At 38.0% G+C, this 24,982-nt stretch overlaps 1 protein-coding gene across 2 annotated transcripts in view; it reads right to left on the bottom strand.

Annotated features, from left to right (window-relative positions):
• clpxa (caseinolytic mitochondrial matrix peptidase chaperone subunit Xa) overlaps positions 1-24,425 on the bottom strand; it is a 44,708-nt gene extending 20,283 nt beyond the window's left edge. The window contains exons 1-6 of one of the 2 annotated variants that reach the window (XM_043677344.2): positions 24,036-24,421; positions 20,928-21,082; positions 20,570-20,690; positions 17,049-17,203; positions 12,736-12,895; positions 4,708-4,749 (exon numbers count right to left, since the gene is read on the bottom strand). In XM_043677344.2, the coding sequence (XP_043533279.1) occupies positions 4,708-4,749; positions 12,736-12,895; positions 17,049-17,203; positions 20,570-20,690; positions 20,928-21,082; positions 24,036-24,114 (712 nt within the window). In that variant the 5' untranslated portion in view covers positions 24,115-24,421. Of the gene's footprint in view, positions 1-4,707; positions 4,750-12,735; positions 12,896-17,048; positions 17,204-20,569; positions 20,691-20,927; positions 21,083-24,035 lie in introns of both variants that reach the window. The other variant, XM_043677345.2, reaches the window with a different exon arrangement.
• Between the last annotated feature and the right edge of the window lie 557 nt (positions 24,426-24,982).

Raw genomic sequence — 24,982 nt, forward strand, 5'->3', positions numbered from 1 at the left:
CAGTGTGGCCTATTGTATTCATGGTTTTGTAAGGGACAATGCAGTTGCTACTTCACTTCAAAATGGAATACATTTGGTCAATGCTAGATCAAATGAGGCATTGCCTCTAGCTGAACTATTAGTTGGACAGTTACACAGATTTCAGAACTCATTTCACGTTTTAAATAATAAACTAAACCTTTGATGTAAACCCTGAAACAGCTTCAACTGAGACTGATTTCATTTTCATTGGAAGCAGGACAACTTTACCAAAGTAAGCTTTGCACGGTCAGGGAGGAGAGATCATATCAAGTGAGTATATAGTTCAAGGAATAGGGAGGCAACGTGGTAATAGAACTGGTAAATCTTTCTTAAAAGTTTATAATTCGGTAGTCTGGTGAAAAGCTTAATAAGTAGCTGACTCAACTGATAGAGATAGTTATTAATCACTGAAGCTTGAATATAGCCTTAATAGGTGTTATTTACTATTGAACGTAACTAGTGCAAGTCATCTCTAGCTCACCTAGCTCAAGTTAAGAAATGGTCTGTTAAAAGCACATGATCAGGAAGTACAGGTCACATCCAGAGAGGGGAACACAGCAAGTGAATATATAATTTGGTGAATTTGGAGACAACTTGGGAAGTCGGTGCTGAAGGAAAGAGATGCTTTTTGTGGCTCGTACTTTAAGGTTTTTTTTAAAGAAACAGAATAAATCGAGACCCAGAATCAGGTGCCCAGCACAAATAAGCAACATCACAGATAAACCACAAGTTCATTGGCTGGTGGTTGCAACTACTTATTTATTCTATTTATAGGTTACTTTCAGATTGAAGGTAAATAGGGGAAATACGTGCAGGCTACAAACTAAAAGACCAGTAGGATCTTTTTTAAAAAATCAAATTAGGAACTAAATAATTAAACCAGAGATGCAGGGTCAGGTGATGTATTATAACTGCATGATGTGGGAGCTAGTGGACCCTACTGTGGTTTGTAGTAACTACATCTGAAACAAATGTTGGTTCCTTGAGGAACTGTGGCTCAGAGTTGATGAACTGGAGTCTGAGCTTCGACCACTGTGACACATTGGGAAGGGGGAAGGGTTACCTGGAATCTTTAGACTAACTACATGGAATGTGGTCAGCTGTCAGGGACAGGAGGTTGTGACTATGAACAAGGCAGGTAATTCTTTGAGGAAGTAACAAGCAAGTTAGGCAAGAGAGAATCAGTGGACATTATCTATTTGGATTTCCAGAAGCTCTTTGACAAGGTGCTGCACAGGAGGCTGCTAAATAAGACAAGAGCCCATGGTATTCGGGGGAAGATATTGACATGGATCGAGGACTGGCTGACTGGCAGAAGGCAGCGAGTAGTGATAAAGGGGTCTTTTTAAGACGACAGCCAGTGACAAGTCAAGTTCTGCAGGGATCACATTGAGACCATAACTATTCACGTTAAACATTAATGATGTGGATGAAGGAACTGAGGGCATTTTTGCTAGGTTTTCAGATGACACAAGGATAGTTGGAGAGCAGGTAGTCTTGAGGAAGCAGAGAGATTGCAATAGGAATTGAACAGGCCCAGAGTCCGTAAAGAAGTGTTAGATGGAATACAATGTGGGAAAGTGTGAAGTTGTGCACTTTGATAGGAAAGGGAGAATCATAGACTATTTTCTAAATGAGGAAATTCTTGAGAAATCTGAAGCACAAAGAGACTTGGTCATCCTTGTTCAGAATTCTCCTAAGGTTAACATACAGATTCAGTGGGCAGTTAGGAAGGCAAACGCAATGTTCAAGAGGGCTAGAATACAAGAACAGGACTACAGTGCTGAGGAAGTGTAAGGGTCTATCCACACCACATCTAGAATATTATGGGCAGTTTTGTTCCCTGTATCTAAAGGAGGATGTGGAGGGGTCTGGAGGTGGTTTACAAGAATGAGTCCCAGGATGAAGGGCTTGTCATAAGAGAAGCGGTTGAGGACTGTATTCGATGGAGTTAAAAGAAAGAGGGGGGGGGGGGATTGCACTGAAACTCATAGATAGGCCTGGATCGAGTAGATATGGCAAAGATGTTTCCACTAGTAGGAAAGATTACAGCCTCAGAGTAAAGGCACGACACTTTCAAATGGAGATGAGGAGGAATTTCTTCTGCCAGAGAATGGTTAATCTGTGGAATCTATCCCTGCAGAGAGCTTTGGAGGCCAAGTCAGTGTATGTATTTAAGACAAAGTAGGTAGGGAATCAAAGGGAGAAGATGGGAATATGGGTTGAGAAACAGGTCAGCCATGATTGAATAGCTTGACCAGAAGAAATGAGCCAAATTGTCTAATTCTGCTCCTTTATCTTATGGCCTTATGGTCTAAAGTCCAGTTCAAATCTACGTCAGAACGCACATCATAAAAAGGAATTTTTCCTCTCTACCAGCTAGATTATAAAATGTACCTCTTAAGGCCCTTCACAACTACAAGGGAGAATTATTAATGTTCTTTCTTGTTCCTTGTTGCTCACCATAATTGAAGCTGGTAATTAGGAAAATAACATACCTTAATTTGAATGACAGAATTCTGACAATATAGTAGACAGCCAAGTAAAAACTGTCTCTAAGCAATTATACATCTATAGAAAATATAGAATGTCAAGTGCTGAAGTAATGTGAAATGTTAAGTAGTAAAATACAGAGGGTCTTACCAACCCACAAAGAAATAGCAGCCAATAGATTCTGAATAAAAAGCAGAAAGATAATTGCATAAACAAAAGGGCTCATTATTAATGAAATTCAGTCACAAAAAATTTAGATACAATAATCTGCCAAGGAAAGAAAGAATATGATGGCATTTAGAAAGCAATCTATGTTCAGATACATTAATAGATTCAGAGAATATGATTTGTCAGAAAATTTAAAGTCTAAGGAACATTTTTTCCGGCGTACAGTCAAATTGTGTATTGCAACAAGTTCACCAATTTATGATAGGTTCACAATTCTTTTTCACTTTTATAAGATATTCAATCTCACTGCCAGCATTAACTTCTGAGTCAAGGTTCCCTTCCTGTTTGGCTCACAGCACTAAGAAGCCATCCTCAACTGTCTCTAATGCAAACAGCAATAGGATGGAGTAAGTGCTGCAGAGACCAATGAAACAATATTCTATGTAGGCTGACAGCACAGATGCCTCAGGCTCCAGCAGCACCTACAGATTAGGCTGTAAATCTGATTAAAGGTGTACAGTTGGTGTTTACAATCCACCCACCATGGACATTTCTGGAATTGTTATCAGTAGATTGAAGAATTCAGAATGAAGTATCAATTCGAGTCAGCAAAACAGAGAATGACAAAGGCAGGAAGATGAAAGAGAGACAGAACCCAATCAGAACCTGAAGGAAAACTTGGAATGTCTAAATAATCTTTTCTCATTTCAACTTCTTAAAATCAGTCAATTTTCAAAAGATATTGTTCTTATTTTACAAAGGGTCAAATGACTCCTTAGATAACAATACAACACTGGCCTTCACATCATGCAGGTACACACAAACAGGCAAAACGCAGGACAGCCATACATGAGCATAACAGGTATAGTTAGTAAGTTTGCAGATGACACCAAAATTGGTGCTGCAGTGGACAGCGAAGAAGGTTACCTCAGATTACAATGGGGTCTTGCTCAGATGGGCCAATGGGCTGAGAGTGGTAGGTACAGTTTAATTTAACTAAAGGCGAGATGTTGCATTTGGGAAAGCAAATCTTCGCAGGAGCTATACACTTAATGGTAAGGTCCTAGGGAGTGTTGCTGAACAAAGAGATCTTGGAGTGCAGGTTCATAGCTCCTTGAAAGTAGAGTTGCAGGTAGATAGGATGATGAAGGCAGCGTTTGGTATGCTTTCTTTTATTGGTCAGCGTATTGAGTACAGGAGTTGGGAGGTCATGTTGCGACTGATCTGTGGACTTAGACATCTTTCAATCTTGCATTTATGGCTCAATGACTTAACATACAAATGAAGAAATAAAATACTAATATTACTTTAAATAGGCCAATTGACAAAGATGAAATGAGCTAATTTTCCATCTTTTCAAAAGGTTTTGTAAAGGTTAGTATACAGATTGTAAACTACAGATATATTGCTTTAATGCAGTGAATTGATTATGAACTTTTATTGGCTAACATAAAGACCACGGTTGGAGTTTAGCACATGGAAAAAACTGAGAAAACTACTAATGCTCAGAATATGCCTCAGATACAGGGAAACAAACAAGGAAAAGCTTTTCTCAAATCAAACTTGCAATGAGTGCCAACTTTTTTTGAAGAAAAAAAGCAGTAAATCATAAATTGAAACTTTTTTTTGAAGTAGAGGATGGTAAAAATACAGGTCAGACCACATTAGAGTCTTGAAGCAAGTTATAAACGTTTGGAAATCAACGAAGAATTACATCAAGAATTTTCAATAAAAGTATGAGCGGCTTTCAGTCTGTGCTTCATTTTGTATAATCTTCTATTTAATGAACACAGATATTTTCAAATGCTGCACACGATATCTATGTCCTTCCGAAAGGGTTTCAGAAGAAACTTCAATTAGAAATAAATTATAAATTTGTAAGATCACCTGTGTCCATTTTTAGACCACCAAGGATTATCCATGTGGTAGGATACACAATTCAGTGACGATTGAACTGTTTTCAGTTTCAAACAAAAAAAAACCCAAAAAAAAAAAGTCACAGGTGAGAAGATGGAGTCAACTTACTTGTAAATCTGTACTCATCCTCTCGTCTTCGGATTTCTAACTCTACAGAGAAAGGTTAGAAGTATTAAATAACAAACTAACAAAGCGGCAACAGGCATAGGTGAACTTTCAATGTGCACATTAAATACATATATCTGTGTGTTTACTTCATCCCACGGGTCTACAAATCTTTAATACAAAAAACAGATCCGTACTGAAGGAGCATAACTGGATAGTGATTGCTCATGTGATGTCAGTCTCATTTAGCCACATCCCACCTTACAAAAGAATGTTATAACAACCCATTTGTCAAAATATATGTAAAAGAGAGATTTTTAGGGTGGTGTGGGTAGGACAATTCTAACTACACTTTCTACTGCAATAGAGTACAGATAGAAAACAAAAAATATACATTCTATTTAGCTACTGCAGCCTGGTTCGAGGTAGTGTCTCAAATCAGAATGGACTTTGCAACATACCAATTTTTGTTTCAGATTAAGGGTCGCATGGAACACATGGAGAAAACAAGGAAAAGACGAACATGTAAAACTAGCCCACATGCATCATTACATCAGTGTAGTACCGAGGTGAATAAGCCAATTATCTTATTCATTCAAGATAAAAGGTCATGCTTGGCAGTTTATAAAATTCCTGGATTTTGGACATCTCCCATTTTCGGAAAGACTTTTTAGATGTATATACTTTCATAATAAAAAGTCTTCAAACGACTTGAACAAAATGTTTGTTTCTTTTATCATTATAGAAGTTATAACAAATTATGCCATTGTTCAGGCAGTTATGCACAACCAAATTATTTAAAAATGTTAAAGATCCACTTTAGTAGTATGTGTCAAGTTCATTTTAATTAATTTTTCTGTTTACATCTGAAGGTTAGATCACAGAAATTACAACTAGGGTAGCTGTTTGGCCTCTCAAGCCTGTTTTGCCATTCAACAGGATTGTGACTGATCAGACATTCTTCACATTCACCTCCTGCCAATTTCCCATAAATCTTGATTTCCCAATGAATCAAGAATTTCTCAGCACTAGGTATACAGAAGGACTTTACCCCCCACAGTTCTCTGTGGCAAGAAGTTCCAAAGATACTCAACCCTCACAAGAAATTCCTCCTAATCTCAGTTTAAAATTGGCGTTCCTTTATTCTGCGACCATGTCCGCTGGCCCTCCCAAAAGGGAAACATCCTCTAGTGTTTACTTTGTCAAGCCCCTTCAGAATCCTACATGTTTTGAGATTACCTTTCATTCTTCTGAACTCCAAAGAGTAGAATCTCAAACTTGTTTGGCCTTGCCTCTTAAGACAATCTCTCCATACCAGTGATAGTTCTAATGAACTGACTCCAATGAACTAATCTTTCCTCAGGTAAGAACCAAAATCACTCAGTACTCCACATGTGGCCTCACCAGCACTTCTACAGTGGCAGTAATTATATATAACTGCTCTTATATTACAACTCCTTTGAAATAAGGACCAACATTCTTTCAGCTTTCCTGATTACCTGCTGCACCTATATGCTAGCTTTTTGTGTTTCGTGCCCTCAATCCCTTGTGTTCCAACAAATTGCAGTTTTTCTCTATTTAATTAATATTCTGTTCTTTTGTTCTCTTCCCAAATGAACTTCACATTTTCCCAAAAAACACCATTTTGCCAACATTTTGTCCACTGAATTAACCTCAACCTTAACACCCCTCTCGCAACTGCCTTTCCTCTTATTTTTGTACTGTTTGCAAAGTTGGCTACAGTATATTTGCTTCCTTCTTCCAAGTCATAACATATATTGTAAACAGTTGCGGTCCCAGCACTGATGCCTGGGGAGCCCACTGGCCACAGGTCATCAACATGAAAAACAATTCCTTCTTCCCCAGGTTTTCCTGCCCATAAGCCAATTCTTTCCTCATACCAATATACAACTTCCAACACTATGGGCTCTTACCTTACGACTTAATCTTCTGTGAGGTAGCTTGTTCAATGCCTTCAGGAAGTCCAAATACTATACATTTACTTGTTCCCCTCTATCTACTCTGATTGAGACTTTCTTTAAAAATTCTAATAAATTAGTCAGACACAATTTCTCTTTTATGAAGCCATGTTGATGCTGCTTGATTAGATGACAAGGACAAATGGAAGCTGCTGATTGGGTGAGAACAAACACTGACTATCTATACCACTATTATCACTTATATTTTGTAGTCTTTATTTTGTGGATTAGAGTTTGTAATGTTTCAATGAGTTAAAGGGAAGAAAGGTCCAAAAAGTAATTGAAAGTTCAGCAGTTTCTATTCCAACTATTAAATTCCTACAAAATGGAATTTAAGTACTCTTTGGTTCAAAAAACGAAAAGAAACTGGTGTTACTTTTAGTGTAGAATGTGCATTTTATTTCTATGCTTAATCACAAGTTTCCAAATGATACTAAACTGGTGGAACAGACTTACAAATCCACACTTGGACAAATCTAGTAGATGAAATACAACATGGACAAATCAAGCAAAGGCATACTGGACAGCAAAATAGACTTTACAAGTAATGCATAGCATCTAAAACTGGGGCAAAGTTAACATGCCAAAACACAACGTAGCAACAGACAAAGCAAATTGAACATTAACTTATACTGACAATTTACTTGATTACAAGCCAGAAATGATACCATAAAGCTAGGCCTGTAAGAACTGTGGACAGTGAAGATGCCCAAATGACAGGCAGAAATGGGCAAAGGTACATTGAAGGCAAAAATAAATAAGTGGCATATTTTAGTCAGAGATAAAGCAGGCGATAAGCCAACAGTCCATACATCCTGGACTCTCAAACCTTCCAAGAGTGATTGCCATCACAGGTGATACAAGAATATAATCATAAAGTCGTAAGTAACCTCCTATCATTTGGAACTTTGCTCCTCCCAACCCACATTCAACCCAAATTGCAGCTCTTTATTTCCCCTCCACATATTCATCACATCTTTCAATTAAAGAACAGCATCTGAAAAACTTTATGGTTAATTTTTACCATATTATTTGGAATAACATACTGCAGTGAGGGCAACTGCTCACCTTATATTTTTCAAAATAAACATTAGCTATTGCTTGGAGCACAAACTACAAAGAGATCCGAAATAGAAGACCAATGGACATTCTTCAACGCAATGCCTATTTCATGAACCTTGATTCAGTAAAGGATAGTTTGCAACATTTAAATCTTCTGCATACAAGGAAGAGTTAATAATTTCACAGACAGAAAAAAAGTTTACTACTAACAATCCATGCAGACATCTTGACTTAAAAGTAAAATTAAGTGATAAGTTTTATTTCTTTCGGATTACATGGAATATGGGTGTCCTTGGCAGGATCAAGATTTGTTCCCAATCCATAAATTCTCTTGAACAGAACAGCTTGCTTGGGCCATTTCACATGGCAATTAGGAGTCAATCACATTGCTGTGGGTCTGGAGAAACATGTAGGCCACACCATGCAAGAACTGCAGTTTTATTTTCATGAAAGGACATGAGCTAACCAGATAAGTTGTTACAACAATTATTACAGGTAGAAGCAGGATTTTTACAATACATAGCAACTGATATTCCACTGATAAAGTAGTTAGTCTTAAACTCAAAAAACCCCCAGCAATTCTACTTCAATTATAATTTTGTCTCAATGTCTCTACCAAACAGCAAGTATAATGGCAACTATTCATAGCAAACACTACAGGGGTTTAGCATTCACTGCTTAAATCTCCAAACATATTCCCAGGTTATGCTATTATAAACAGGATTTTTATTGTCCACAATTTACAGCACAGTCCATTTATAAATACCACAAATGCACTTCACTCCTAAAAAAGGTTGACAGAATTCTCCGAATACTCTGTTGTAAGCATGGTAAAATGCATTATGTAATAAATTTGATGGAAATAAGTTGGCAACAGAAGCTGCTATTAGAAGCTCTGACGTATAATTGATAACCAAAAGAACACAACAAATACTGTACCACAGAATGCTTTACCAGTCTTAAAGGGTAATCTGATTAGGTGGCTAATAAAATCCTCAGCATAAATAGATCGGTTAGCATTGAATGTACCCATCAGAAATATCACATAACAGATTTTTACCATGCTTACAACACAGTAACCAAGCTTATTTGACTTTTTTTTTAGCTGAGAGTTTGTATTCAAGCCAATTTACTGCAGCTGACTTTAACAATCTTACTCAATAGCACAATATCTTGGCACAGGAATTGATGCTTAAATTATAAAAATCTCTACTACAAACATGAGTTCATAAATTCAATAACAAAGGCAATTCTGCCTTGAGAAATATTATTCAAAGGGCAGTGAGCTTAAAAACTGGGACTTAGCTCTTGTGGAAAACAGCACACTGACAACAGATTATATTCTATACTTGTGTTACTTCGACAGAAACATCAACATAATGATATATTACAAACAACGTTGAGGAAGCATTATGAAACAAAGTATGATACTGAGCTATATGAGGAGACATTAATTCATATGAAGAGAGAGCTAGATTTTAAAAAGAGTCTTAAAAGTAGAAATTGAAGTAGACACAGAGAGCAGTACGGAGGATATTCCCAAGTTTGGGCACCGGCAACTGAAGTAACTGCCACCACTAGTGGTGAGATTAAAATGGGGGGGCAGGGTTGCAGATATCTCAAAGGATCATAGCACCGGAGATAAGAGATCGGGAGGAGTGACGCCATGGAACGACGTGAAAACAGATGAGAAATTTAAAATCAACTTGTAATTTTACCAGCAGCTTATGTAGTTCAGGCACAAGGGATTATAGTTGAACCAGACGAACTGCAAGTCCAGGCATTACCAGAATTCTGGATGCCCTCAAGTTTGCAGAGACTCAACAAGACAGACTAGCTTGAAGTGCACTGGAATTACTGAATCCAGAGGTAACAAAAGCAGGAATAAATGTTTCAATAGTAAATGAAGTGCGACAGGGCACAGTCACATCATGCTACAAAAGATGAAGAAAGACAACTTCAGCAATGGCATGATCATGAGCTCATCAAGATGAATTGTCACAACAAGGTTGCAAAACGATTAACTTAATCTCTACTAGGGTCTGTAGCTGGGGTATGGAGTTAGGGATAAGAGGAGAAGTCAGTTCAGTCTGCAATTCCAATATTTAATTGGAGGAACTTTCTACTCCTGCAGTACTACAGTCAGATAAGCAGTGTGATAATTTTGGAACAGTTAAGGAATTGCATGGTGACGTAGTGGTTGTCAAAAGCTAATGCTGTATCTTCAAATGATGTTAGGACTACAGGTGCAATAATTGAACCAAATTATTATTTTTAAGAATTTGTTCTCACTGCAACCTTAGCATACCACAAATTATCCATAAACTACATTGCAACAAAGAATTGAGAGCTCTGCTCAATGTGTACTTCTTTTTAATGGACCCAGTCATGACTATGTAGCAAAATATACCTGGTTTTTCCAGGCTGCTAGCCCAAACACACCAAAATCACATGCAAAGGTCAAATCTAACAGTGCTCCATGTACACCTTCAACTTTTCTTCAATCATACAGATGGGATTCTGAATCAAATCTTCTTTTAATGGCCTGTACTGGCTTTCAGAGGATTGCATTTCTGATTCCTTGAATCTCATTGGTTCAAATCACAAAAGAACAATTTAAAATTCTGTTGGCCTACTTTCAACAGCTGATAAAGAAACATAAAACTTAAAACATTTGAGATTTTGTCAGATGTCAAAACTGACTGTTTTTGACAATAATATGCGTTAACCTTATTCATTACAATGTTCCAGCATGCTCTGAACAAGTAATAATTGTAACAAAAATATCCAAGCCTTCTTTAACACTTCTCCTACAACATTTGAATCAACCATTTTTGACAATTTTTACTCTGTTCACCAAACAAGTCAAGCTTTGATTTTGCTGCACCCATGCCCTACTCACTTTTGCATGACACAAATATTTTGTTGTGCGATGCATACAAATAAAGATTCTTTTAGGCTTATACATCTGCATAACTTAGACAACCCAAAGAAACTTAACCGCTGGTTTTAACCTTGATAGTTCATTGACTTTTTTTTTAGGGAAGACTACAAACATACATTCTTGCTCAAGAGAAATAATAACATACATGGAATACAAACAGAAAATTGGAAGCTCCATTTGAGAGCCTTTGAAATCTGGTTTATTCAATGTTAGTTTAATTATAAATGGTATTGTTCTTTGAACCCGAACATGCATCGTTGGATAAATCAATTACTCAATTAAAATAAAACCACAAGAAGTTTTTCTGCCAGAATTTTGCTCTCTGTAGTTGTGCCAGACCTGGATACATTGTTTTATACGGTTTACAACAAAATCCAGGCCTACAAGAATCCTAAAAACAGGAGGGAGACACACTTTGGAATAGGCCAAATATTTCTAACATGAAACAATTTTCCAAACATAACAGAACTTTCCATTCTATACGTGTTTATTCTGTGAATGTGAAAATTACCAAGGAAAGAATATCTTTTTCTTGTTCATACTTCAGAAAATGTCAAGCAAAGAGCTTGATAGTGGTAACAGATGCAATGTCATGGCCTATTTAACAATTTGATAATTTTAAGATTCATTCTAGGAATTGAAGTTGAAAGTAGACAGCATTTGGTAGGGCATGCCAACGGTGATAACTGGCCATGTTATTGAGAGATATTTGACGTTTGACCATGAATCAGTCAAGCTCACGTTGATAAGATTTTTTTTATATTCATTGTAAATTGCTGACATGGTCCATGCTTCATAAATTATGTAGCAAAGCTACAAACAAACATTTACAATAGATTGCATTAACAAATTTAAGCAGGGATTGTCAAGAATGACAATCATTTACAATTGGATATTGCCGTCAAATACGCAAGTTAAAGAATTATCAATTGGCCGACAGCTGTTGTGCTTCTATAATGTACCAAAGAAAGATGATGTGGATGAGAATTAAACCCAAATCATTCAGAATCCCTATTTCTGACCTAGATCGGGTACAAATTGCCCACTTACTTTTACCGCACTTTTTCTCGTGAATTTCAAGGCTTGGAGTCTTCCCATCCGAAGCACCCCTGGGGTGGCATGGTGGCTCAGTGGCTAGCACTGAAGCCTCACAATGCCAGGGACCCAGGTTCGATTCCTGTCTCAGGCGACTGCCTGTGTGGAGTTTGCACATTCTCCCGGTGTCTGCGTGGGTTTCCTCCGGGTGCTCCAGTTTCCTCCCACAAGCAGTTAGGAGAAAGGAGGCTTCGAGTTGTAAATAGTTGTTGTTTAATGTTCACTTTTAGAGTTAATGAATAAATTGATTTTTTTTCTTTAAATAGTGGAAGTTGGGAGTTCTCTGTCACTCATACTTTAACAGAACACGAGGCAAGGTGAGCTTTTATGGGTGTTTGCTTTAATTAGCAGAGGGGTTCACCATTGTGTTCTTGGGAGGGGGCGCGACAAAATTAGCTAGCTAGTGGTACCCAATTGAAGAAGGTTCAGAATTGGTTAGCCAGACTTTACAGCTTGCTTTCTAAATTCCTCCAACTTTTCCTGTCTACTGTGCAGATTAGTAAATTGGAACCCTGCAAAGAGCCTTCCACTCCAAATCAGACTTGGACACTTTCTCTAATACATTTTTGCTGGGTAATTGCCAATTGGAAGTTTCAACTTCCCAGGCAATTACTGCAGTCAGTCGCAAGACGTCTTCTGCGTGCACCCATGCATAACTCCAGACTACACTGCTATACACAGTTCCCAAGTTGCTGTTTATTTGGTCTACCTAATATATTTGGAACATATGTTTTTGAAATGCAAGAACATGTGTTTAATTACACCAGATGTTTAGTTCAGTATTATTATATCAGTCATATTTTATTCCATTTATTATCTGCCAAAATTTCTAAAATGATGTCAAGACTTGCAAAACTTATACTCGGGGCCATTGCGCAATTCCAACTCAAAACTCTGAACTCTTAAGTTTGCAAATGAACAAAAGGGTCAGAAAGATAAGAAAATACTAACCTCGAGGTGTTAGGGAGGCCTGTTTTTCCACTTCTGTTTGCTGCCTCAGACTAGTTGGAATATTGTTATAGATGCGCTTGTAGTGGTTGTACACAGCAACTGAAAGCACCTTCTTGGCATAGGACTGACCAACCACATATTTGTCCAGATAACTGTAAATCTAAAATAAAATTAAAATCAGACTATGTCAAGAATAGTTAATCCAAAGAGACCTTTAGTATATACTGAGATGCAAATTTACAAGTAGGTAAAAATTATACACAAGATAAAAAGAGTCACATCAGAAAGGAATTATTTGGTTCAAGGATAAGAGAATAAATGATTGATAAGAATACATAGCGAGCGAACACACACACACACACACGTGTTGAATATCACATTACAAAGAGAGCACAATATATTGGTACAAATGTACCAGAAGGATGACATATAATCCAGTTAGTTTTCTAATGCATCATTTCAAATTACATAACTAGTATCATCTTTTTCAGTTGTAATCATTAACTACAAAGCTTTATTTCGAGACTTAACCCAAATGGCGAAAGATTAGCAGAATCAGAGAACTGTTCTTGGTTATGTTCTTTCCCTCAAGAGGGAAAAATGATAGTGGTTATGTCCAAGAGTCAAAATGTTGTGATCAGTCTTGTTGAGACTGCAATAAAAGGGCCGTATGGCCACACAAACTATTATTAATGGAATCAACACCTCTTACAGACAAATGATAGCCAGTTTGGACGGACCATACATGTCAATTCATCTTTGTCACTGACATGACACATCTCCATGACGTTGTCTTTCCTTTTGTTTTATTTAAGTTGTCAAACAAGAAGCAGACCATATTAATTATATACTGTTACAAATGTTCATAATTTTTCTGCTCTTTACCTGAATATATTTTGTTAACGAATGTTTCAATGGAAATCCCTGCTCTCTAGTACCTTTCCGAAGAGGCCATTTTGATTTCAAGGTTTATAACATATTATCCTTTAGGAATTTGATTTTAAAGTAGAGATAAAATCAATATGTGGTTTCAGCTCAGTCAAGTTACCATTTCTTTTTAAAAATAGATAGGAAACTCATTTGGTGAACTAAATAAATCATTTTCAAGAAAGCATGCAACATAGAGGCCTTGCAAGATATCGGTTGTGCTAGCTGGCTAAATATTTACCATGCTGGCTTTGTGGCATACAGAAAAAATAATGATTAGAACCAGTAGTAGTTTGAGTTCAATTCAGAAGAATCAGATTTCAGTTCAGAAGAACAGTTTCCTCCTTGGAGAAGGGAGGCTTGTTATTTTGAAGAATCTCCAGGTTTGAGGGTTTATATACCTCTCCTGGATATCAGACGGAAAATCAGCTCAGGCTTTTAGGATTTGGAAAGAATTCTCTCTGACATTAAAACTGGAAATACTCCATTAATGAAAAAATGAAAGTGTTAAGATTAAGGGAATTAAGGGCTACGGGGAGAATGCGGGTAAGTGGAGTTGAAATGCTCAGCAGCCACGATTGAATGGCGGAGTGGACTCGATGGGCCGAATGGCCTTACTTCCGCTCCTATGTCTTATGGTCTTAAGATAGGAGTGGTACTTGTCTGGAATTGAGTTTCTGCAAATGATATTGCCAAGAAAAGAACTGAATCTTTGTCTTTGCTATTTATTTTAAGATCTTTCCAAATTGCCTTTTAGATGATGTTTTTGGTTGAATAAACTTTGGTTCTTGTGTTAAGAGAACATTGACAACCTCACGTGAATCCCTGTCACCTCATTGTGACAAACCACCACAGTAACCAAAGTGCGACAAAAAAAAGTATGACCTATCAAGTCACGTGTCCAGTTTACCATCAGCTGGGATCATAACACCAATATAATACAAATGAATTCACGTACTGCTGCCCTTGGCGTTTCTTAGACATCTGGACTACTGTTGCAATGCTTTGTTGCTAATTTATTCTTTTGCCTTCAAGACAGGTTAGTTCACCTTTGAAATACTGCAACCAATTCTGGTCTCCTTCCTATAGGAATTATGTTGTGAAACTTGAAGGGATTTAGTAAAGATTTACAAGGGTGTTATCAGGATTGGAGAGTTTGAATGATAGGGAGTGGTTGAACAGGCTATTTTCCCTGGAGTGGAGGCTGAAGGGTGTTCTTGCATGGTCATAAGGTGCACGGAAAGGGTGAATTGTCAAGGTCTTTTTCCGAGGGTAGGGAAGTCCAAAACTAGAGGGCACAGGTTTAAGGTGAGAGGGGAGAGATTTAAAAGAGACCTAAGTGATAACTATTTTGTGCAGTGGTGCGTGAATTGAACGAGCTGCCAGAAGAACTTGTGGAGGCTGGTACAATAACAACATTGAAAATGTGTCTGAATCAATATACGAATAGGAAGCTTTTACAGGGATAAGGGCCAAATGCTAGCACAGGGGACTACATTAACTTTGGATATCTGGTCGAATGAATGAGTTGGACTGAAGCATCTGTTTCCATACTGTACATTTCTATGTCTCTATGACCAAATGTGAATAGGCAAATCCAGCTAAGTATAAAATATTGAAATCAGAGAACCGGTGCAACTGTATTCTCTGACTTGAAGATAAAATTGCTTGCCATCTGTAAAAACAAGATAGATTTGGTCAGTGGCAGGTGTGAGATATAAGACAGTTGGATAAATGCACAAACATATACTATGGTAAGAGGAAGTCAAGAGGTCAGCTATTTTAAACATTAATGAATTGCCATATGTTGTGTAATCAATGTGAATGAATGGGTAAAGGAACAACATATACTACAACAATTACATTCCATATTTATCCACATGAAATGATGTGCCCACAATCTCATGCCCTAATAAATGGACTGAAAGGGAATTGAAGGAAAACATCTCCTTGGAGCCTGTATTTGGACTTGTGCTAGAACTGTGCTTCACTGACTTCTTTTTATTTTACTTTCCACACCTGTAACATTCATGTCTAGTTACTGTACTTTTGTTTGTATTTGTATTTTTTTTCTAAAAAGGGACAGTGCTTGAGTACAGAGTTATAGTTTTTTTTACTATGTTTAAAAACATGTCTGTGATAAGTAGCTACTTCTTGCTAAGTACAGAAACCCGATGGACGTTTTCTTTTAACCTGGGTTTGTCAGTCAGGTAAATTGGGGACTTGGATACTTTGATTAAATCTTTTCATATTTGTGACGACGCCCCCGAATAGTTTGGCTGGACTTCCAGTGCATGTATCATGACATTTCTGAAAAGTATGATGGGAGCACTGCTGGAAGGAGATGCCAAAGTCTCTTCAATTTAAATGAAAATTGTTGTGATCCCAGCTACCGCCAGTAATGGAGAAATCATATCCCAGAATGAAACCTGTCTGATAGATCAGTTTTTGATTTGTTTAGTTAATTAACTTGGTGGTTAGTTAGCAAAATATCTTCAGAGGAGGCTGCAGATATTCTTTAACAACAAACATTGGGTATTTGTTTTCTTTTTGCATAATAAAGCAACCTCCATAAACAAGTTAAAAAGATCTTAACACGTTCATCAGAACAAAATTTCAACCTGTTTCCTAACAGCACCTATAAGTGACCCAACTCACAAGAAATTACACTCCTATCTTAACTCTATAGGTTTCTATTTAACTGACTGCATTCAAGCTCTTTTCTATGGACTGTATCGACTGTGAATTCATTCTGATACTACTATCACAAACTTTTCACAAATTCAAAGGCCTAATTTTTTCAACTCAAAAACTCTCAGATTTCTAGCTAAACTCTTGACCGAGAAACTTCACAAACTAAACACTTCTGTTGGGATGACTGGTTTCCCAAGAACTGAAAAATTCATACGGGGAGAAATTTAAACTTGTTTTTGAACTCAAATTTCGTATTGTCTAAACTGAACATCATTCCTCTGATCTCTGGTGTTATCTGAATTGAACTGAACATCTTGCTTCAACTCTGGTGTTTTCTGAACTGAAAAAATAATTAATGACCTTAAATGGGTTTATACTTCCTGTCAAACATATTTCCATTGACATCACAAAGGTCTGCAAACAGATTTTCTGAGCAAAACTAGATTTAAATCAATGTTTCAGAATGACTTTGACCTTTTAAAATCTCTCAACACTCTCACACCCTCAATCTACCTCTTTTTTTAAAAAGCAATCCAAATTAAAAATAATAACATCATAAGTAACATTGATGTTCAGACGTAACTTGAGTGACAGTACAACTTCAGTTTGGGGAAAAAGATTAGTACAGATTAGTTTGCAAAAATTGTAGAAATATGTACACTTATATACTAAAGCACATGGATAAACTTTACTTTTTTTGGAGGTGGCGGCGGTTTCTGTTGGAAAGCTAATTTCACAGCTTCAGCTGCTGATTCTGGCTCTTTGTTTAAACTCTTCTTGGAGTCTGCTTCAGATAGTACCACAAAAAAATGGTGGCATTTTTCACATTTCACAAAGCGAGTGGAAGCTGTAGATAAGATGAGATGACTCTTAAAACATATTTCTATAACAAAGTGGTAAATCAGCTTCAATTTATTTGCATTGAAAATAAGTGGAATATTCCCACATAAAAGTACATCAACTATTATTCCCAACCAGATTTTTAGCAAGCTTCCATATTTTAGTTTCTGTTTCACCAAGATGTTACTAAAACTAGGGTTCCCACATGAAATAAATGTGTGTCTGCCTAAATTAAGTTAAGAAGAGAAACTAGAAGCTAAATTAGAGCAGGACTCTCAGAATAAAAATGGGTTCACAGCAGCATTTTCAGAAAAAAATTACTGCTCATGCACATCATTAACTATGCAAAACAGAGGAAGGCACCTCTGAACAATGGTTAGTTAGCTCAATTGACTGAATAGGTGCTTTGTAGTGATGATTTGGAGATGCTGATGTTGGACTGGGGTGTACAAAGTTAAAAATCACACAACACCAGGTTATAGTCCAACAGGTTTAATTGGAAGCACACTAGCTTTCGGAGCGACGCTCCTTCATCAGGTGATTGTGGAGGGCTCAATCGTAACACAGAATTTATAGCAAAAATTTGCAGTGTGATGTAACTGAAATTATACATTGAAAAATTAATTGTCTGTTAAGCCTTTCAGCTGTTAGAATACAGTGATAGTTTCACTTCTTTCGTTTCACTTCTTTCATGTGTAAATCACAAAATCTTTTTTTTAAAAAGTTGCATTCTCGGGTTAGCTGTTAACAATGGTGATAGCTAGACAATATGTTGAAGGTGTTAGCCTCCTGTCTATGACCTGATGTTTAGATTGATTCAAATCTAAAAAGTGAGAAGACAGAGTTCTACATGAATGTATGCAGTTTTTGAGCAAAGTGCAATGTAACTCTACAAGTACAAATTCACCCCACAAAATATATGTGTGCATGTGTGTGTCTGTCTGTCTGGGGTGAGGGTTGTGAGTGTGAGAAAGTGTGTGTGCGTGTGTGTGTATAGTGAGTGCAGAGTGTCTTACGTCTGTGAGGGGGTGCATGTGTCCACCATCACCTGATGAAGGAGCGTCGCTCCGAAAGCTAATGTGCTTCCAATTAAACCTGTTGGACTATAACCTGGTGTTATGCGATTTTTGCTTTGTAGTGCAGTGTGATTCCAACAGCTTGGGGTCAATTCTCGCCTTGACTGAGGTTACCATGAAAGACTCCTTCTCAACTTTTCTCTTTGCCTGAGGCATGACGACCTTCAAGTTAAACCACCACCAGTTATCTCTCTCTCTAATAAAAACAGTCACACACTGTCTGGCAAGATAATGGTGACTTTACTTTTACCTCTAAACATCAAACAAACTGCTTGCTGGCTGACTGGCTAAGCTCTACAGTTAACATCTCCACTATTTCAATAACTGATGTTCAACAAAAACAGATTTTCCCTGTACAAGCATATTTCAGCTTTACATAGACCTAGACAATTCAACAGGTTTTTTTAAAAATCCTATCCCAACACTATGTCTTAATGTCTCTGATTAAAAAAAAGTATTACAGATGTTGGAAGTCTGAAGTAAAAATAGAAAGTACTGGAAAAGCTCAACAGATATGGCACCATCTGTGGAGAAAGAAACAGATTTAATATTTCAAGTCTTGTACAACTCTTCAGAAACAAGAATTCATACTAGATTTATTGTCAACATCATTTTCACCTAGTGAAAGGCATATCCTTTTGGCCAAAGGGAAGGAAAGCACTGCCAGACATCTGCCAATAAAGCTCTAGTCTGACAACTCTCTGTTGGAGTCGATAACACATTCCTGGATAACATAATCTGGTGGAAATAAGAGATCCACCGAGCAACTCCAATATCAATGTCAATAATGGGAAACTTAGCCATGAGGTTGGGAAAAAAAACAAAAATAGAATCAGTGGTCTTAAGTCTTCAACAAGCTAAAGTCTTCAACAGGCAAAGACTTGGTTATATCAAAAATTTCATATACAACCTTTGGTCACTATGGTATGTTTACAAAACAGTGAATCAAGAAACACAAACAACCATAAGAAAACAGACTATTAAATAGCACTGACTCATACTTTTACCAGGAAGACCAGGAACAGAAATTATACTGCCAATCTTGCCGTCACGACATGCAACAAAATTTTAGTGTGACTGTTACTTCATATAGAACCTAGATACTGATCTGCAAATTTGCCCCATTATTGCAAATTTATGCAGTCATCAACTAAATACTAGAGCCTCTTGAATGGACAATGCTGTGACCAGACCAATTATTTAAAAATCATACATTTAGCATTGTTAACATCACTTTTATTAAAAACAATGACAGAGTTGCCTCTATCCACTAGCAATCAAATACAAATTAATTTGTATCAAATGGCTTTCAAATGCTTCCATATTGACAACATTTTCAATGTTTAGCTCTAACTTAATGTGAATTCAGTAAATAGATATTCTAAATTAATTAAAGAGCAGCTAAATCGCAAAACATGCGATGTGTCTGATTTTACCATTACGGGGATCTGATCTTATGTTAAATAATCATACCTAATGGTTGGTATGGTTCATACATCATGCCCATTTTCACAATGCCAAAAAGTGTTGCGAAGTCCAAACATTTCACAACTTATCGTTAGCATGTGGATGGACAAGAGGAGAGCACACATTAAAAACTTTGAGACTCCAAAGGCAACTATGTGGAAAGTGAAGTCATTGCGACAGATACCGTGCCTATGCTTAATTAAAGTGAAACAAAACAAAGCAATACTACTAACTGAGCTGGACAGACGATGTACTGAAAGATGCTGGCAAGGTTCAATGTGTCAAATGTTACAGAGAAATTGAAGAGAGAGATAATCCAACAGTTACAAAAACAGTGCATGCTTTTCATGACTCAGTTGGAATTGTTTCCATGCTGAGACAGGGACAAAGATCTGATTAGATAAAAATTCAAACCAAGAATATGGGAGAGATCAACTACAACGACGGATGTTAGACATTGTAGATTTGAGAGCACAAGTGGAAAATGCAGATAAGTTATACAATGAAATTACAAAAAGGCCATTGGTGGTGGTAGTGTTGGGGAAGAAGGCAGGGAAAGAAGAGGCAACACATCACTTGAAAGGGAAGAAAAGTATGTTGGACAGCGAATAGTTTTGTTGAAACTGGATTTGGGAGTAATACATGAGCATTGGGGAGAAATGAAGAAAGAGAGCTGTCTTAATGACGTTATGATAAAGGCACAATAAACACAAAAGGGAAAGAAGAATTTCCATTTAAAATGAAAATTAATTTCCATGATGAAATTTAACATATCCTATATTTGTGCTGACTCGCGACCAAAGACAAAGTTACATTTATATATTACTTACTGACAAAGGTCTCTACATGTGTGCATGGGTCACCACATTTAGGACACCGTAATTGGCTTCCACCCTTCCCTGAACCACCTGATCCAGATGATCGTTTGCTACCCCCTTCGCTGACAGACTTCTGCAAACATTTAATAAGTGAGAAATTATAAGTTCTATGTTAAATGTGGATCATTAACTGGAGGATTCAGGCCAAGTTCACAATAGTGCACAAGTTTCATAAATTCAGATTTCATTATAAAAAGTGAACTTACAATGGAAACTAAACAATCCATAATCAAATTCTGTTTTATTAACAGTTTAGTTATAAAACCACAGGAAAATGAATTTCAGAACTATCAATAACATGGAAGCATACCTTGTTGCTATCTCCTGACATATCCTTAGTGCCACCATCTTTTGACGCAAGTAGAGTAACAGCTTCACCAAATGCTCTGCAAGGAACTTTTGTTCCTCTTTGTGTTTCAAAACAAGCAAAGTGTCCCAAAAATGGGAAGGGGAATCGTGTAAAACCTGAAAACGAAATGTAAACTCACTGTCAAAATGCTGCCATAAAATATTCCAGAGATGTAAACTCTGTTTCTTACATCTATTTTTTGATATTAGATCATTAGGTATTGATTTTTTAAAATGGTTAAGTTTTACAGTCCCTCCTCAACTTACGTAGTAATTACTGCATATGTAGTAATTGCTTCATAAATTATATTGGATGTTGGTTGTGAAGTTTGATCTTCTACATCTCATTGTTATCAAAATATCAGCCTCATGATTTTGAGAGTTTGATAGTAACTTTATCCTGAAAAGATACAGCATGGTGGCTCAGTGGTTAGCACTACTGTCTCACAGTACCAGGGACTCAAGTTCAATGCCAGGCTCGGGCGACTGTCAGTGTGGAATTTGCACATTCTCCCAGTATCTGCGTGGGTTTCTTCTGGGTGCTCCGGTTTCCTCCCACAGCCCAAAAATGTGTAGGTCAGATGAATTGGCCATGCTAAATTGCCCATAATGTTAGGTGCATTAGTCAGAGAGAAATGGGTCTGGGTGGGTTATTCTTCGGAGGGTCAGTGTGGATTGGTTGGGCCGAAGGGCCTGTTTCCACACTGTAGGGAATCTAATCTAATCTAGATTACTTTATACTGAGTTTTATGCAGTAGATATAGTTAATTTACATTTAATATCAAGACAACATGAGGTTTCGAGAACTATTAGAAAAGGAAACAAATTATTCCAAGATAACTGCACATGAATAAATCTGTTTTCCATAACGTGCCACTGTGCAGTATTAGTCATTACAAAGCAAAGGATTCTTGTCAGCAGCACAACAATGATATCAAATTTACTGGGAATAGCATTAGAAATCAGTTCATACTTAAATATAAACCAACCAGTTCAAAGCTACAATCTAATTTTCAACCAGTTTGACAGCTAGACAGGTTGCTAGAATGGGTGGATAAGTGGCAGGTAAAGTTTAAAAGAAGCATGAAGTGATTCATTTTGGTAGGAGAACAAGGACAGGCAAAATGAAGTAACATGTTCAGGTTTAAAGAGGTTGGAGAAACAGACCTGGATATACAGTTTATGTGCTAAATCACTGATAGAAGCAGGACAGGTTGAGATAGTCGTTAATAAATCAAATGACATTGTGGTCTTTGTAAATAGGAAGAGCAAAACTGTAAGGGAGTTAGTAAAACCACAGTAAAATTATTTGTTTGGCCTCAGTTGGAGTATTGAGTAGAGTTCTGGTCATCACACTTTAGGAATGACGTAAAGGCAGTAGAACTGGTGCAGAAAAAAATCATGAGAATGATGCCACAGCTGAGAAAATTCAGTTCCTTACATAGATTGGAGAGCTAGAACTGTTCATCTTGAGAAGACAGCATTGAGACAATGCAGTCATGATTGGTCTGGACAAAACAGAGAAATTGTTTTACAGGAGACAAAGATTGAAGGTAATTGGTAAAAGCAGCAATAGTGACATAAGAAAAACTTTGATGCAGTGAGCACTTAGAATACATCGCCTGAATGTACAATAGTGGCATGTTCATTCAAGGAGGAATTGGACATCCGATAGTAAGAATGTCAGGGTCTGAACAGAAGACAGTAACTAACTTGATGAATTGCTCCTTTAAAGAACCAGCACAGGTAGGCAAAATGGTGGTCTTCTGTGCCACATTCTGATTATAAAGAATATCACAAAGAGGAGGCTGATTTAATTGGTATCTGTTCTAGACTTCCATTGGAAATGGGTATCTGACATATCTAACCAACTCAGGGGCTAAATTGGGGGGGGAAGAAACGTTGCTGTTCCTACTCCAGGGGTGAGTGAGAGGGATGGGTGTGCAAGAGAGGGGGAGAAGTGTATTGGCAAACCTGGAGGTTTATGAGAGCAACAGAGAAGGCTGACAGGAGGATGTGGGTCGTATATAAACATACAGATCACAGATGCTGTTAATGGGACAAACATATGCAGACAACCTAGGACCAGCAGTTCCAATGTAGGACAGTCCAGAGAAAGTTGGGGACAGTTGATCACTGTAATTCCAGAGGTTTTGTTGATAAGATGCCATGGGTACAAATGTTCACTTTAATGCAAGACACTGTGCAGGGAGTGAGGTGGACTTAGTCTGTGGCTAGATATAAAGACAATGGCCAATGTCTAACACAAGGAAATTGTGACTCAAGCAGGACTACATGCCTGTCAAACAGATTGACTGCACAAAAGCAGGAAATGTTAAATGAAACAAAACAAACAAACGAGGAAATTTGGAACAAACACAACCATCATGATAACACATGCCCTATCATCATTGCATCACATACATGACACAATAAAGTGTTATGTAATTGCATTGTTCACCCAAAATGTGTCAAGTTCACCAATACCTTTCCTCCAAAAACTGCAGCCTTCAATAAAACAGTATAAATAAGTCCAAAGCATGAAGACAGATTACTTAAATTGATATGGAATACTTTATAATACTTCAAAACATTTTACAGCCAATGTAAAACCTTACAAAGTGTAATCTCTACTATAACATATGAAATACAACAATCAATTTACATACCCCAAATCGCTCAGACATTAAATAGCCTGATCATCAGTTTTATGAGCTGACTCAGGCTTAAAAACAATCCCAGCCGGGACAAGGTATAACACCTCAGGAGACGCGGCGTGGAACCTTTCCGCACATCGGTCAAAATAGGCAGAACCTGATCCAAAAAGCAGCATCTCTGACAGTGTAACACGGACCTAAAATGCAACTTCAATCTGGGCGTTGAGTCAACAACATCTGGACTCAGAGGCGACGGAATATATTCACTGAACTGAAACTCAAGCGCACATTACGCCGACCATATCCATCGCCATCTCCACCACGCTCCGATTACCAACGGTCTCCTTGTGAAGCGGGTGAATGGATGAGCTTTGGAAAGGGGAGAAATGCTCTAAGACGAGCCCGGTTCTTACCCAGTCCCGAGGAGGTTATGGACGAGCGGAGGAGCCGAGCGGCCGACGAGCAGGTACACATCACCGCGACGCACGACATGTCTGGCCCGGAGTCGGTTAGCCAGCCGGGCGGGCAGCTGAGAGCCGACCCTCGGGTTCGGGTTCGGCCTCGGCCGCTTCCCCCTCTGTCCGTCCGCCCAACTAACCGACAGGGCCTAACCGCCTCCCGTCTAAAAACCTCGAACTCAGCCGGTGAAGCGGGACTGGAGTCAGGGCTGAAAGATCGAGGACGGCCTTTTTCCCCCACACCAGAAGGGAGGAGAAAAAAAGTTAATAAAGTTCCACACGAAAAAAAACACAAATAAATAAACAATTCCGCTCCTCGGCAGCCACCGCCATCCGACCCTGTCCAACGTCACTGACGCACAGTTACGACCCCCGGAAGTGATTCTTTCCAGGGGGTGTCAAACTAGGACTTCCGGTTGGAGCCCGGCGGCCGTTGGGTGCGGTAGTCACGTGGGCACAGGTCGCGCCATGTTGGATAGGCTAGTGACGGTGGAGAGGCACGTTGGAAACCCAGGTGGGTGATATACCGCCGAGCTTCTTCATGGCAGGGAATTAGGTATATTCTCGACTTGCCACCCCACACCGGCAAGAAAAGTATTTTAACAATGCGCTATTTATCATTTTGACGACCACCTGAGAGTACAGTCAAGGGTCTTGGTGATGGGAGAAGTAAACTGCTTCTCGCAAAGAGTAGTTAAGGTGTGGAACGTACTATGTGGAAGTATGGTGGAGGCAAGTTTAATCGAAGCACTCAAGGGCATTGGAAGATATTTTGGATGGAAATAATGTGCATTTAAAAAAGGACATGGTGGGCAGAATGGATCCCTACGTCATAACACTGCTGTGATAGTCTACCATCTTATTCGAAAATTCGGCACTTCTGACAATGCAGCATTCTTCCA

The sequence above is a fragment of the Chiloscyllium plagiosum genome, unplaced genomic scaffold (assembly GCF_037043375.1).
Source record: "Chiloscyllium plagiosum isolate Xiang-an unplaced genomic scaffold, Cpla_swu_hap1 HiC_scaffold_39, whole genome shotgun sequence".
Classification (NCBI taxonomy): Eukaryota; Metazoa; Chordata; class Chondrichthyes; order Orectolobiformes; family Hemiscylliidae; genus Chiloscyllium; species Chiloscyllium plagiosum.